At 41.2% G+C, this 16,728-nt stretch overlaps 1 protein-coding gene across 1 annotated transcript; it reads right to left on the bottom strand.

Moving 5' to 3' along the window:
* Window positions 1-393: 393 nt before the first annotated feature.
* On the bottom strand, window positions 394-16,508 carry LOC143118871 (uncharacterized). Its single transcript, XM_076279997.1, has 2 exons — window positions 16,376-16,508; window positions 394-3,233 (listed from the first exon to the last, which is right to left on the bottom strand). Exon 2 carries the CDS (start codon window positions 2,790-2,792, stop codon window positions 1,053-1,055), a length of 1,740 nt encoding a protein of 579 aa, XP_076136112.1. The 5' UTR covers window positions 2,793-3,233; window positions 16,376-16,508; the 3' UTR covers window positions 394-1,052.
* Between the last annotated feature and the right edge of the window lie 220 nt (window positions 16,509-16,728).

The following is a 16,728-nucleotide window of genomic DNA, read 5'->3' as shown; positions in this document are numbered from 1 at the left end:
TATTGTGTTTGACTGATGCATTAAATCAAGAGCCTCAACCACATTTTTTTCCACCATCTGCTTTGGTCTCAGGTTGTCATTCTTTGGAGGACCTGTGTAGAACTGTACAAGCTAGTCTAAACTGAACTGGCAGCTAGATTTATACAGCTATAGGGAATAAGCCAGGTGACCTGAAAAAGCACTTGAGCGAGGCATCTAACCCCCAACTACTGCTTGTGTGCTGCAGCAATGGCTGCCCACAGCTCCTTCAGTATGTGTGTATGTGCATGTTCACTAACCACAGATTGGTCAAATGCAGAGGAAGAATTTCCCTTGGGATGAATAGTACCTATCTCTCTATCTATCTCTTTCTGAAAGTTAAAGTTGTACAGGACAGTCAAACAGGTACACAAGTTCACTTACAAAAAGAAGAATCTAACTTTAATTTAGTAAAAAACAAACTTTCCTAACTGCATTTTATCCATTCTGTTGTAGACAGAATAATGACTGCTATGGCAGAAACACAATTCATCATGATTGAGGAAATTGAGTGATATTTCAATTTAGCATTCCAAGAAAAAACAGTCCTTGAAAGTATCAGTATTGTTAATCCACTCCCATGAACAGCATATAAGATCAAATGTCATGCAGTTTTAATATAGACAAACTTCAAAGCAATTCCTCGTCTTCTGCAACATACAAAGATTTAGATTTATGGGCATGATGAACACAGAAAGGTAGGTAAGAAATATGGTGATAACATTTCTAAAAACCTATCCTTGATTTTGGCATGGCACATTATTAAAAAGGGACATCATGTGCTACAATTAGGAAATCACTTCTTAAATGAATATGGTAAAACACTAATTAAGAGACTGTGATAGTCAGGTTTTACATACAATGACAAACATTAGTCCTTTGTTTAAAATATGGGACAAAGAAATTGTGGAGTGGGATTCTTGCCCTCCCAAGCAAAACACAGGGCTGCAACTGAACACGATCATCAATTTTAGTAAATTGGTCTAGCCTATGTGTTGTGGTTCACACTAAACATAAATGACCATCATCTAAAGTTAACCATGCTCACTCTGATGTTTCATGAACGTTTTCATGGAAGAAAATGATTTGGCACACACTGTGCATTCATACAGTATTTCAGCATTCACACTCTCATCACCTTCGACATTAATATCTTCATCCTCAACTGTATCGTCAGTGTCTTCTGAGTTTGCATGGTTATCCTTATTGGCATCGACAGTAGGTGACCCTTCTTTTCCAACCTCTGAAGGTGCTTCCTTTTCATGAGTTTTTAGATGGCGCTCAAGAGCAGACAATTGCGAAAAACGGCACCGACAGTGAGAACATTTGTGCAGCTGTCGAGCTGGTTCCCTCTTGTGGTAGCGTTGATGGCGTTGATAAACACTAAGCAAACCAAAGACTTTACCACATTCACGACACTTGAAAGACAGTCGTGCCTTTGGAGGACCAGGCATCTCTTTTGTCCCTGAGGTTTCGTTAACTGGACTTTCTTGTTCATCATCTAAATCCTTTTCGTTTTCTTGTTCCTCTGAAGCATTCCTTTCTGGTGACTCATCATGCTTCTTAGCATTCTCATCTGCCGCAGCTCCCAGTTCTGCTTTATGATACATGGCTATATGCCTGGTGACATCACATCTTTGTGGAAAATGCTTCCCACAGTAGACGCAAGTGTGCAGAGTTCCCTTATGGTACCGGTTGTGACGAGACAAACTACTTGAGTGCACAAATACACGATGGCAGTGTTTGCATGGATACAATCTAGTGCTACTTTGGTGGGCCCCACGTGATCTACCCCGCATCCTTCTTGACCTGGGGGCATCTAACCTATAAATTGGTTGCCTGGATGCGAAAGGTTTGTAGCCATGATCGATTTGGGTCCGTCTTGTAGCCTTTGTTTCAGTTTTTGATTTTTCCTCCTTGGCTTGGTGAGACAAATGATGGTCCATGAGGTCTGACAGTCTGTAGAAGGTTTTTCCACACAAACCACATCGGTATGTACGGTCAACGCTATTATAAGGGTTACTGGACACCTTCTCATCAACAACAGATTCACTGGTATCTGCAGTTTTTTTGAGGGAATGACTGATGAGATGGCTTTGTAAGTCGGAGAGCCAAAAGAAGTGCAATTCACATAACTTGCATTGATAGAATTTGCCAATGTTGTTTTCCTGACTCTTTGCAAGCTTAATGGAATTCCTGGCCACAAGTGATCCATGCCGTTCTTTTTGATGAGTTGATAATGTTTCGGGTCTAAGAAATCTTTTCCCACAGTGTCCACAGCTATAGAATCTCTCATGTGCATGATCTTGAAGATGTTCCCGAAGACTCTCTCTGTCATCATGAACCTTGCAGCATAGGGTACATTTATATCCTTGCCCCAATGAATGGTACCGCTGATGCTGTAGTAAACTTGACTGATTACTGAATACTTGGCCACATCTTTCACATGGAAAAACTTTGGTTCCATTTTCTGATGACTCTGTTTCTGTGGTGGACTGTGACTGGGGATCAGATATTTTGAGAGATGAATTTGAAGCCTCCAATCTCTCAACAACAGTAAGTGTTCCATTTTTATGAAGAACAAACTCTATGGGTGTTTCCAAGCCATTACTGGGAGCATCCAACTGGAATGACTCTGAAGATCCATGAATGGCCATATGACTTACTAGTCTGGAGTACTGCACAAAACCTTCTCCACATTCTGTACAAATGAAAGCATCTGCCCCTCCTGCTAACTCTTGAGAGGAGCAATAATCCAGAAAGGGGTCTTCCATGACTATGATCTAGTCCAGACCTTTGGTGGATACTGGTATATTCAATTTTCAATAGTCTGATCACCAGTGTGACATTAGGTGGACCAATATTTCTTCATCAATCACAGCTCCAACCCCTCACTGGTTCTTTCCATCACAGTCCAAATTACTGTACATATAAATTACAAGGTTGTCCATTCAGGATCTCTGTACAGTATTTACTACAAGGTTCTCCATTAGTGATTACTATACAGCACACATTACAAGGTTGTTCATTCGTTTCCCTCCATTGAAATCAAAAAGAAGTGACAATGTAAAAATGTTGCTCATGAAGAAAGCTCACAAGTTGCACCATTTGTCCATAATCAGTACCATGGTGTAGGAAGGAGATATTTGACCATCAGGAAAACACTTAGGCATGCCATCATCTTCGTCTTCTTGTCATCACATGGCATTTAGAATCTGAAAAGAATTACAAACAAGGGTTTAGAAGATATTCAGATAAACTATGCAAACAGTTAAATAATTAGGATAATTTCAATGCCAGCGCATCTCCTGAAGACAAAGGGTTAGTACAAAGGGGTTGAACACTGAATGCCAACATAGATCAGGGTATTGTAAAAAAAAGTTTATTTTCAACAACTTCTATCAGAACAATACAGATTGGGTGAAGAGTATGATCATCTAAACAACCATGCTTGGGTTTGGACCGTTGGGGACCATTCCCATTGCAGTTATTAAAAAATATAAAAATATATTTAAAGTGATTGTTCAGAGTAATTTCACCCTAGGGTCCTTTGCACCATGACCTCGAGCCAAACACCCTCCCAGAAGCTGTTTTCCCTTGGTTGAACATTGGTCGAGTAGCGACATCAGGCGAATACAGAAACTAGAGATGCACCGATTGCAATTTTCTGGGCCGATACCGATTTTTCATAGAGTTTGACCTGCCGATACCGATTTTAGCCGATTCCGATTTAATTTTTTCTAACCATTTTACAGCACACACACAAATAGTTATTTTCTATCTTTTCTTTGATAGAACATGTTAATATAGACATGTAATCCACTTATCAATAATGAAATGGCTGTAAAAAAAATGGAACCGGTGAGCAGACAGATTCTTCTTCAAGTCTAACTTCAGCTGCAGTATCAAATTATGGATTAAGTTAAGTTATGGAACACCCATTTTATTCTTCTCACATCCAATATCCAACTAAAGATATAAGAACAATTTTCATGATACATTTGAACATGCTACCATGTAACATATTTTCATATGCATTGATGAATTTATGGGAGGGCGAGGGAAAAGTGGTAGTAGCCTAGGCTATCACGCAAACACAGGGGAGAAGTGCTAATAGCGATTAGGTGCTCCACCATATGAAAAAAGTGCACGTCTGTTTTGCGGTGAAAAAATTCAATCCAAATTCCGGTTAAATGCATCAATTAGGCTATAGAAACTTTCAGCTGATTCAGTATTCAGAGCACCAGTTTTCTTCATTGTAGGCTACTATGTCAAAAGCAACTTTAACGTTTGTTTGCCTTTCTAATAGGCTATCGTTTGTTCACTTTCACAACATCCACTTCTCAATCTGCTAGACTAGGGTATTTTAAGGCATAGCCCTAGTCTACGTGCAGTAAATAATTCGAGTATTTTTTTTTTAAGTGGAGTAGAACTACTAGGGCTATGTCGCTGCTTGTTGTCATCTTATTATGTAGCCTATGATCGCTAAACTTATGATTATTTTTAATGTCCCAATCGGTTATCTCCATTCAGCAGCGCTTGTGGTTCAGCTGTGGGCACGCAATTAGCGGCAGTGACGGGCGGTCATGAGCGATGTTTACGTATATGAAGTGACAGCTTAGTAAATTCCACGCAGTAGGCCAATGGCAAAGCACAGCGTTTGCTGCATAGAAAAACTAAGTAGCCTATTAGCGCTTTCTTTGTAGCCTTACATCCAGCCCTGAGTGTTGGCCTGGTTGCTAGCTTCTTCAAACTTTGCAAACTCAGCTGGTTGTTGTTACAATTGCGGCGCACGAGTGTATTTGACCGGCCTAAAATCGGCATGTCTCAGACTGACCGGCCGGTCGCCGGTCATGGCCGATCACGTGAAAATCGGCCGATTCCGGTCACCAGCCGATCTATCGGTGCATCTAGTACGAAACTTCGACAGTATAGTACAAATATGCTCTGTACTCATAAAACGAGGCATTGGAAAGTTTGTTAAGTACACCAGGAGTTTATAACACTTGCCTGATGGCTTCTACTAATAATTTACGAGATGCTCTATTCCCTCTACTCTACTCTAGAGCCTTGTTTATTTTAGGCCTAATTAGGCTACTACTTTGGATAGTATATCTTACTTTTATACTTAAATACTTGGTTGACCAACATCCTGACATGACAATGTTACAATGCTTGGGTTTGCTTGGGTTTCGTAATGTTACCAATAAATGTGTTAACCTCTCCTGCTTCAGTTTGTAGGCCTATTTAGGTCAGTGTAAGTGATCGGGGCAACACTTTCACTTCTGTTGCAGCAAGTTGTGTGCAACAGACAGACACAATAGTCTGAGGAGTTGCAGCTTTATTCAATAATCAGCAGTTGAATCTAAGCATAAGTTTCCCTCATCACAAACTCTGATTTGGTCACCAGTAGAGACCGACCGATCGATCGATCAGCCAGCCGATTTAATCGGCCGATTTTTGCTATTTTTTAATCAATCGGCATTGGCCGATTTTTTTATTTGGCCGCGCCGATTTTAAGTCAGGCACATCTGCGAGCAGCTACTTGGAACACAGCGCAAGGTTTTAAAAGAGACGGTCTATTAAGAACTAAGAAAATCTTTGCTTTCAAGAAGGAGCAAGACTGTCTACAGGTAAGGCATCAATTTTTACATTCCAGTGTCCCAAAGTCGTATATTTTATCTTATGATTTCTCTTATGGTTGTAATCTGTGATGTTGCTTCATTTACCGAAAGTGCGTTGGGAATGCGCCGGCAAGCCCCCTCAATGCTGGACCCCGTTTCTCGAAAGCATTGTTGCTAACCAGTTAGCAACTTAGTAGGTTGCCTATGGGAAATTGCATTGCAACCAATTGCATTGCAACCTGGTGACCAGCGTGATGTTTCGATCTAAACTATAGTAACGGACAATCTAAGTGAAAATTTAACAAAAAGGACGCAAATCTAACATGTGAACGCTTTATAACACAGTCATCCCATGTCCATTCGTTTTCAACTGCATCGGAGTTGAAGAAGAAATGAAAGTTGCTTAGCGTTGTGGCTACGAGTGCGTTGGGAATGTGCCGACTATGCAAGCCCCCGCCCTCAACGCTGGTGACTGCTATGTTACGATCTAAACTTAAGTAACGGACAATCTAAGTGAAATGTTAACAAAAAGAGGACGCACAAATAACAAGTGAACGTTTTAAAACATTGTCATCCCGTGTCAATTTGTTTTCGCGATGTATATGTTTGATTTGATTGCGAATTTGAGAAGTATCAAACGGATGTTCTCTAGTTCCTATTTCCGGTTTCCTCCACAGCATGCTGGGAGACGGAGTTTTATATTGTTGAAACCTAGGTCTGTGGTAAGGCATGAAGTTCCACAGTGAAACTGTATAACCTGAACATGTATTTTGCCGTTTTGAAGTAACTATCTGAAGTTGTCACATCATGGAAGTCTTCTTGCACTCTGTTAAACATATTAAAATGAATAATTAATAGACTAACAGACTGCAAGAAGTCACTAGTATGATTTTTAGCATGCCAATTAAGGATAATACGATAGCATATCGGCCCAAAAAATCGGCAGGTCACTTCGGCCATCGGCTGACTCCGACCGCTAAAAATCGGTATCAGCATCGGCTTTAGAAAAACCCAAATCAGTCGCTCTCTAGTCACCAGTTATTTTCCAGCTGTTCCGTTTATCTCCGTTCACTATAGGATTGGGTCGATGGACGATGTCATGGGAAGCAGCCATCGTGATGCCACGCTCCCACAAGCCAGACGCATCAATTCCATGGACCCTGCTTTAAAGGTAAACTATGCAGTATTGGCAATTTCCTTACTGTTTTCTCGGTTTTTGCTTCTTTTTCGCTGGCTCGGTCATGACGAATGTCTGAAAAACTCCATCGCTACCTTTTTCTAGCCGGTGCCTGGCGTGTATGTGTATTTGAATGCAGTAAAGCAATTCGTTACACTCGTTATACTTCCTGACACTGAGGCCGTTGGCCCACCGCCCCAAAGTTGCATGGGTGGTTTTTCCGCTTACAGGCGCTAAGGGGAAGCGAGACGGCCACCATTCAACCCGAAAAGAGTCATATAACCATTCCGAATAATCGATAATTGATTATTTGTCATTAAGAATTCATTCGAATAAAAATTCAAGCCTAATGAATAATTGTTCTATTCCCGCGCATTATGAGATCAGCATACATCGTCCGGTCTTCTGCGACTTTCTACAACAGATGAGCAAAGATGAAGCGGGCTAGGAGAAGTGTAGTATTGGACCATTTCTCAAGACAAGACGCTAAACTGATACACTATTTACTTACCATAGTGCAACGTCTCCTCTATCATTTAAGAAATGTACATCCGACCGCAGTGTTTCCCACAGAACTGAATTCTATTTGTGGTGGTAGGTTTCCAGAATTAACTTGAATGCAACAGTTTTTAACAAATTAGCACAGCATGGTTATGATGCTAACCAGATTTAAGCACAATTTAGCACAACCTGGAAAATCATTGTGTGGTGGGCTGCCACAAATAAGTCAATGTATGGACCGTAAATTCCAACAAAGCCTGCAGGGCTCCAGCAGGCTAGCATTCAGGCTACACTAGCTAGGAGGACGTGTAATGACAAGCGAGCTAACAAAATTACCAAACGTATAGTCAATATGACTGATGGCAAAGGTTTCTGAGAACTAGTGGAATTTATTGTGCTAAGATATCGTATTCCATCCAGAAAAACATTGACCAACCGTTTGGAAGCAAAGGAGGCTAGCTACTGTCAACGTCGCTTTAACCAATGACCGCTGAACTGCTTTGACTACGGAAAGCTACATTACAGTGACATGCCACATGATTGAGAAAGACTGGGAAGTGAAATCCGGCAGTTTTTCAGAGAAAAATTTGGCTAAAAACTAAAGGAATCCGTGGATGATTAGGAGCTAGCTAGCCAAGAAGTTGCTTGCGTGCCTGACAACGCCAGGAATATAGCTGCGGCAAACTATCCCACTCGAGTGAGTTGGCAGTCACTCCCATGCTTTGCACATACTTTACAGTTAGCCATTGCTCTTGACTTACATAGGATCATCGCAGCAGCTGAGAGGTTGGTGAAACATTTCAACCACAGTACACCCGCTACTAAATCATTGGAGGCGAAGCAAAGACAAACAACTGCCACAGCACTGCCTGATCCAGTCGTGCAAACGTGATGGAATTCAGTCTCTGACATGTTTGAGGGGTTAATGGAACAACGATGGGCGGTCACTGCAGTGCTGTCCGATTGTACAGTGACTAAAATCCAAAATGCCAGAACCAGAAAGACGAGCACTTGCAGCTAATGAAAAACTCTTTACCAGTGTTGAAGGCACTCAAGTGTGCTACAATGGTATTCAGAGACAGAGGTCTCAGTCTCCAACACATACCCAATCACCTTCAGTCTGATTAAGAGTGATGGGGGCCACCCCAAAATAGAAGCGTTCAAGGCCAAAGTGCGGTCTCAGCTAGCCAAACGAGTGAAGGTAGGTTTGCTGTTCCGTACTAGCTATTTGTGCATAGATCTAGGCTATTGATAGACCGGCGTTCCATCTGAACGTGTTTTTTCAGCTGCCAGACTAAAACTAAGGTATTCTGGCGATTCTGTCTGCTGCTGCTCAACCTTGTTGCTGGAAGTTAGCCTACAGGGACTATTTTCAGGTGCTGCATGGTATCATTGTGCTGCTGCGCCCATGGTGTTCCTTGATTATTACGCTGGAAGAAGAGTATAGTTCCATGTCAAATCAGCCTAGAAAATCGCCACGTTTCATTTTCCGTTGGTCTTATTACATTTTCTAACTTGAGGAGACAAGTTTCATATAGGAAAATTATCGGAAATCTTAAACGTGATGCTAGCAGGCGAGATGCTAATGGTCTAATCTGATTTAATGATCTATGCTAGGCTGGAGCTAAAAGTGGTATCGCCAGACTTCGAGAACGGCTGTATGAACTGGAAGAAGGTAAAAATCAATTGTCTTGCTGCCGTTTTTTCCTCGCTCGCTGCTGTGACTGCGCGTGTGAATTAAAGGTGCTCTAAGCGATGCTGGTAGCGTCACTTCCGTTGACTTTCAAACTAGGGATCGACCGATATATCGGCCGGCCGATATTTACGTTTTTTACGTGTATCGGCATCGGCCGATAAGTGGCTGCGTTCGCCTATAGTTTTCCCCCCGCATTATTTACATACAGGCGTCCAAAGGCAGCTCTGTGTTGCTGGAGACACTGCAATTCACGTGCAGACTGCCCGTCCCCCACAAGCAGAGTGCTGAAAGCCTGCTCTTCAAGACAACAGTAAAATGTAAACTTTCAAAGCATCTTTTAACTGTTTGACTTAGCTGAAATATTGCCATACACTTTGAAGGTGGAAGCAAGTTTGTGGGTCCAAATGGAAAACGCGAATGATAGATAGATAGGTACTTTATTTAATGCTTAATGCCTCGTTTATAGAACTGCTTGCCATTGTATTTAGGGAGCTGCAAATAGCTAAGTTGTAGGCTAGGCTAGCGGTAGCTGTTACAAACACTGGTCATTAAGTAATGCCAACGTTGTTCCGTGGTATTTGTGGGAGTTTTATTCAGCGACCACCTGGCTGAGTGTTGGACGCGTGTGGTGTGTGTGTGTGTCTCCCTCCCTGAATGCCTCTTCTATAAAACTGCTTGCCATTGTATTTAGGAAGCTGTAAATAGCTAAGTTGTAGGCTATCCGTATGCTTGCGGTAGCGGTAGCTGTTACGAACACTGGTCAATCATGATTAAGTAATGCCGACGTTGTTCCGTGATATTTGTGGGAGTTTTATTCAGCGACCACCTGGCTGAGTTTTGGACGCGTGTGGTGTGTGCGTCTCCCTCCCCTTCTCCCTTCGAGCTGGGCGGAGTTGCCATTGCAGTGATATATAAGAGCTTTAATAATGAGAGACGTGTTATATGTAGTTGACTATTAATTCGTGTTTACCACGTACCAGACATACCGTGTATGCCTTACTTGTTTAGAGCCGTTTGCTAACGTTATCATTATCAATCCAGTTCAATAGTGGTTCGTCAGCTACCAAACAGAAGTTTGTGTGTGCGTCTGGTGTGTCTCACTCAGTGGGACACACGCATCACAGCGATATGAGAGTGCTGCGCTACCTGAAGAAGAGATTTTAAAGATATGTTTTATACCTTTTGATGTTGATGCCGTTTAGAACAGACACCACGTTATTTTCTTCTGCTGATTTATGTTCTGTGATTGACAAATCTTGCAGCTTTTTTTTTTAAAATATAGACAGAAAAATTGAAACCATGCAGTCTTAAATTACAAATCAAGCACTTTATTTCAATAGCTACTTTTCAGGCTTATTGTTTTCTTAAATTATTTAAATGTGTTGACAAAGGACATTTTGTGATGACCTGAATTACGTCTTATAGTCAGCAAGCAATGCATCATCAAGGCTGTGTTGTAAGATGTTGATGAAAGCATTTTGCACAGTTAACCATATCCAGTGCACCCATCCAGAAGTTCAATAAATTTTCCTTTTTTAAATTGAGACTTATAACATTTGTTATCATTTGTGTAATTATGTGTCATTGGTATGATGTAAATTGAGGGAGCAAAATAAAAGCAGTATCGGCTCCAAATATCGGCTCAAGAAAATCGGCAGCCTGTATCGGTCATCGGCTAAGGCTGATGGAAAAAAATCGGTATCGGTATCAGCACTAAAAAATCCATATCGGTCGATCCCTATTTCAAACAAAACAGAGCTAGCTCGCTACTTCCTCCCCCTTCCTCCCGTGCTGTTCCTGTGCAATTGAAACTCTCCTAAACGCGTATCTCGTCTGTGATTTTCTGAAACAGTTATGTTTTTATGGGCTAGGTTTGCCCAGGTTGTTTTTGTTGCCGTTTTTGGAGCCTGGGCTGTCCACAGAGATCACATTTTTTTACAGTGTATTCAGGACACAGACAGCTAGCGGTTGATTAGGTGATGTTTGCAGTAAGGGACATAAAATGTTTTACCCTAAAAATTGCTTAGAGTAGACATTGCTTAGAGCACCTTTAATAGTGAAGATGTTTCACTGAGCTCTCGACATTTGACACTAAAATAACACCATACGTCAGGCTCTATTGTACAGATAATCAACTAGGATGAGTAGCAATGAGCCCAAATCTGTCTTTGCAAGCTTTGTCAATCCAGATGTTCCCCACTCCTGCTCCACCACAGAGTGCACTCCATGGTCACACTGGCAGGCCTCAACAACCGAGCACAATAGACTACACAACAGAATGCGAGATACATCAACGTTACATAATTGGCTGGCGCATGTTGTACTTTACTCTCGTAAAGACTCTCCTTCATGTTAAATTATGCACTACCAGTAGCCTGAATGCCTAACTAAAGAACCAAAACAGAAAAAAACATCAATAACAGAGGTAATCTTCACAAGCATTTCACTGGGGTTTATCATAGGCAACTTCATTGGGGTTTCGTTAAATTAGACACACAACACCTTCAGAAGGCTCAACACCATGATGGGTTGGTACACATTACAGAGACATGAGCAAATAGTACTCCAGAAACACAGCGACAAGATTTCACATAGCTCTGAGTCAATTATTTTGTTGTGTCAATACCATTTAGTCATATCCACAACCAGGGCTCAATAGTGTGACCACAAAAGTAAGAATCTACAGCATATCTTGTCTGAGAACATGAGATTCATCATAATCTCTAAGGGCCAGGGCACACCAAGCCGACGGCCGACCGTTGGCAGAAAAGCAGTCGGACTGATCAGTCGGCTCCCGTCTTCAAGTTGGTCATTTCCATCAGCAGTTATGGCCAAAAGATTCAGAGAAAGAGTGTCTAGTAGTTAGTACCAAGATTAATCTTGGTAAAGATTCGCCAATGGAACGAAATGGCACTAGTTTTGGACTTCTCCGATTAAGCAATGAGAAAATATAAATATATATTGTGTACTATTTTATTGTAATTGCTTGTGTGTGATGCTAATGAAACCTTCTTTCGGACACGGAATAAATAATTTATTTTTGCCCGTTAACCGAGCTAGCTAGCTAGCTAGCTAACGTTAGCACAGCAAACGAAAAGTGAATGGGAACTACTAGTAATGTTCGCTAGCTAGGTAGCAACTAAGGACTTTGGTTAAACATGTATGTTGTTGCAAACTAACCTGAAATAACATACGTTCAGCAACTGTGTGGTAGTCTACTAGTTCTAGCAAAAATTTGTTAGGATAGTGTATCAAAATAGGTTCATAACGTACATCGCTGAATGTAGGGGTAATGGTCCGAGAATGTTTAGTCAAGGGCTAGCACTCAACCAATCAGAGGGTCGTTTCTAGAAAAGTTAGCAACGACGTTGCTCAACCACCATGGTACGACGCAACTTGCGACCAAACAACGACATTGTTACACCTGTTTCCAGAAAGCGTGGTACCTGTGTCGCAATTCGCTACCTCCGACGTTCGAACACTGTAGTTTCAACAACGTTGTTGATGATGCAGCGATACATATCATTGGTGGAAAAAGTGGCAACGTGTAACATCCCACCCCGTAGAAATTCTCTGCCACGGCCTATGTTGACATTTTTCTAATTTAAACCGAGCGATTAATGCTGACATTGTCATTGTCATCTGCAAAAACATAAACCTATTGCAAGTATATAAAACATTTTACTGAAGCCGACCAATGTGTCATTATTTGTGTTAAATATCTATGTTTGAAAAAATATATAGCCTGGACGAATGTCTGGGTATCGCATATGTTTTTAATAGTCTCGTGGCTTAACGGCAGCGTGTCAGTGCATTATGCGCTCGACCAGAGTTCGCATCCTATCTCTTTTCACCTCTGAGTAAGAGTAGGCCTACGAGACACAACAATAGGTTTTGACCATACATATTTATGTACATAGTTACTCTACATCGAGAGACCATAGGTACAAGACATCAGTCAAAAACAATTGAATCTACGTGTCACCTGCAGGTAGCGAGAAGCAAATCTCACATCATAAGAAAATCGAACCTACAACGCTGGGATAACAAGTCATCTGCTTTAGCCACTACACCATTTATCACTGTGCTGATTTTAAGAGTCTGTGAAGATTAGTCAGTCTCTTAATCAAAATAAAGCTACAGGATAGATCAATCATTGAGTCACGAGATAAACATCCACTTCGTAATTTTTGGTTAGGCGGTTGTGATTTTTGGTTAGGCGCTCCGGACACAACAGGAACTACCCAGGAACGACACAAGTGCGACTGCCTAGGGGCAGTAGTTCAAACGAGCGTCCTTGTTTGCGATTGAGAGTTCAAACTACCCCTTCTAGAAACACCAAATCCAAGAACGATGGAGCGAACTACCAAGGTTGCGACGCAAGTTAGCAAACGACACTTTCTAGAAACGAGCCCCAGATTGGTCATTGAGGCCGATGGCCACTGGCCGATTCGATATGTGTAATCGGCCAAAATGAACGCTGACGCCGACTCCGATGGCACGGGACCGACTCGAGTCACTGACCTCGCCCGACTGCCTGTTCAACAGAGGTCTACATCTCTCACACGTTTATGTTTTTGTTTATGTTTTCAATGGCTAAGTTGGGAGTTGGAAATTCTCAACTTGGAGTAGCTTATCCATCATGTATGGAAAATTACAGTGTGACCTGAACTGAGAGAGAGCGGAAGGGGGGGGGGGATCTGCACTCTAGTGTAAAGGGAATCAGGGGGATTCCTCATTCCTTATTTAGTGTATTCCTTCTCCCTGGAAATGGATGGGAACCTGAAGAGGGGACTCAGCTGCATCCTTCAGGGGAATTGACCTCCTATCTCAGGCAGTTTCTGAATGCATCACCTTCAGGATGGTTGTTAACTGGGGGAGCTGTGGCGCAAGTGGCAGCACCATACCACATGGGTCTCAGTGGGGACCCAGTTTCGATTCCGACCTGCGGTCATTTCCCGATGCCACCCTCCCCTCTCTCTTCACTGTCCTATCAACATAAAGGCTAAGCTAATGGAAGAGGGAGGATTTTAGGTTTGTTAGGGTCACAGACAATTGTGAGCATACATTGACACACATTAAGACAAGGGATAGCCCATCATGTGGGATTTAAAATGGTTAAAGGAACATGCCAACATATTGGGACATAGCTTATTCACCGTATCAAAGTCAGATAAGTGGATACAAACGCGTCTCGTCATTGTGTGTGCAGTACCTCTGTCTGACACATAAGCTACACTGCTTGCTAGCTCAGTGTCTCGAAGTGAGCAGCTCCACTTTAAAGAATAAAGTTCCCAATTGTGACAAAAGAACTCCAACATTTGTGATGTTGTGATTTGTATAGTTACAATGTGTACAAATAATGTAATTGGGCTACGGGTCTTCTACAGGAATAGCATAGCAGTGCAGGGGACAAGCCAAGATGAGCTATGAGACATACGTTAACGTTCGGTATCGTGTTTCAACACACTTTAGGTCAATATCACACCGGAATTCTCCTTTAACAACTTCAAACTTTTGATTGAGAGCAAAATTACGTTCATTGGTGCCGTTTTGAGAAAGACCGTTTATTTGCATTATCACTGAATGGCCTACTATATACTAAACATAGCCTAATATATGATATTATATTATTATTTGTAACTACTGTATGGAAATTGTGTAACTGACCATAGATCCATTATATTAACAATTACATTTACATACTATTTATGAGTGTATCATTAACATTGATTTTAATATGCAGTGGAGGGGTGGGGGTCAATAAAATATATAGCTTAGTTATACTTGCCTTGCATGAGAAGTCGATATTGACAACCCAACACTATTCTAACGTTAGCATAGGGATGCTGCTTCTTATATGCTTGCACATAACTTAATTAGAGAGAAAGAGATTATATGAAAGGATTTCATCCCATATAAATTAGTAAAAAATCATTGTGTGGTGTCCAATGTTGATATTGTGGTGGGCCACCACAAATAAGTCAATGTATGGGAAACACTGATATGGAAATAACTGTTTTGCCAAATGAAAGGACTGAATACAGTTACATAAAATAAAATGCAGTAAATCTTTATCTTATATAAGGTGCCCCTACTACATTGAAAACTAAATAAGTAGTACATACACAAAACATGTTGAAATTGATTTAGTTTAAAGGTAAAATACTTGAATATGGTTCTATTTTTTAAATCAAACTCTTTGTTACCACTCTACTAAAAGGTACTACAAAAACTATATTTTAGCCTTGAATTCCATTATCTACAAGTTCATTCATTTAGGAATGTGGTGGTAAATAATTTAATTTGACCTGGACAATTTGGTGAATTCACTTACTATGCTCATACTATGCCGCCGGGAACCATTTTTAGTAAAGTTATAAGATGTGCTATACATTGTGTAGACAACTTTTGATACAGCCCTAGTTGGCTGATAACTTTTCCCTAATGCAGCCGTGGCCCACTGGTTAGCACTCTGGACTTGTAACCGGAGGGTTGCCGGTTCGAGCCCCGACCAGTGGGCCACGGCTGAAGTGCCCTTGAGCAAGGCACTTAACCCCTCACTGCTCCCCGAGCGCCGCCGGTGTAGCAGGCAGCTCACTGCGCCGGGATTAGTGTGTGCTTCACCTCACTGTGTGTGTTCACTGTGTGCTGTTTGTGTTTCACTAAATCACCGATTGGGTTAAATGCAGAGACCAAATTTCCCTCACGGGATCAAAAAAGTATATATACTTATACTTAATTCACATTTACAACGTTGGAAACAACATCACATTCTGCAGAAAACCTGCACGTGAAGTTATGGTCGGTCGGCCACGTTAAAGAAATCGGTTAGCTATCAAGCTAGCAAGCTCTGCTAGGTCGCTAACTAGATCAATGCCCATAACCATAATAAACCACAATGTTGGCAATAACGAAACGTTATAGTAAGACATCGGCAGGGCACTCGGTAACGATGTCGCAAGCTACCACAATTTCACAAAAATAACAATAACCCGCCAGGTAACGTAGCTTTGCCAATGCCAACCAGTTTGCTAACTTAAAGCTCTAAAGAGAATCGCCATCTAAGAATAATTTATATAGCTAAATATGGTTAAATCTAAACAATGTTTGTTTAGTACAGTATTAACAATGCAAGTCGAATTTGCTGCCAAATAACTTTGATCGACAGATGTTATGCTACAAAGAGCTGTGAGCATTGTTATCCTAACTTAAAACTAGCCAGCCGTGTCTGCGAATAACAAACGATTGTTAGCTATGGCTAACGTTAATTAGCAAGTTGCAGTGAAAAGGCCTTCTGCCAAGGAACCCACAGACGTTCCTTATACAGCAAAATTGAAAACATTACAGATAACTTACCATGCATCTTCTACATGTAGTTTAGCACTGACTAATGTCCCTCCATATTAGACACATCAGCTAGGACGAAACAGTCTTTATGGTTGAAAACTGTCCATCGACTTTCCCAACGTGATGCCATTTGATGGCTACCATGGCAAACTAGCGACAGTAAAGAAAATTCCAATATGGCCGCCATTCGCGAATCTTTCAAAATAAAAGTCAGAACATATTCATTACTTTTTCAATGAAAAAGTAATGAATATGTTTAAAAATTATTAATTTAAAACTGTATTGTGTTACCAAAGGGAAAGTAAAGTTAGACAATAATTAAATAAGACATTTAAACCTTAGAATGCTATATTTTTTCTACA

The sequence above is a fragment of the Alosa pseudoharengus genome, unplaced genomic scaffold, assembly GCF_046254945.1.
Source record: "Alosa pseudoharengus isolate Yale_2024_CS ecotype anadromous, Long Island Sound unplaced genomic scaffold, YU_APseudo_1.1 YU_APseudo_1.1_scf_12, whole genome shotgun sequence".
Taxonomy (NCBI): domain Eukaryota; kingdom Metazoa; phylum Chordata; class Actinopteri; order Clupeiformes; family Clupeidae; genus Alosa; species Alosa pseudoharengus.
The sequence above is the reverse complement of the archived record's forward strand: the minus strand, read 5'-3'. Positions and strand labels throughout refer to the sequence as shown.

Coding starts and splice junctions, on each gene's coding strand:
- LOC143118871 (XM_076279997.1), bottom strand. CDS start 2,792: ATGGAAGACCCCTTTCTGGATTATTGCTCCTCTCAAGAGTTAGCAGGA.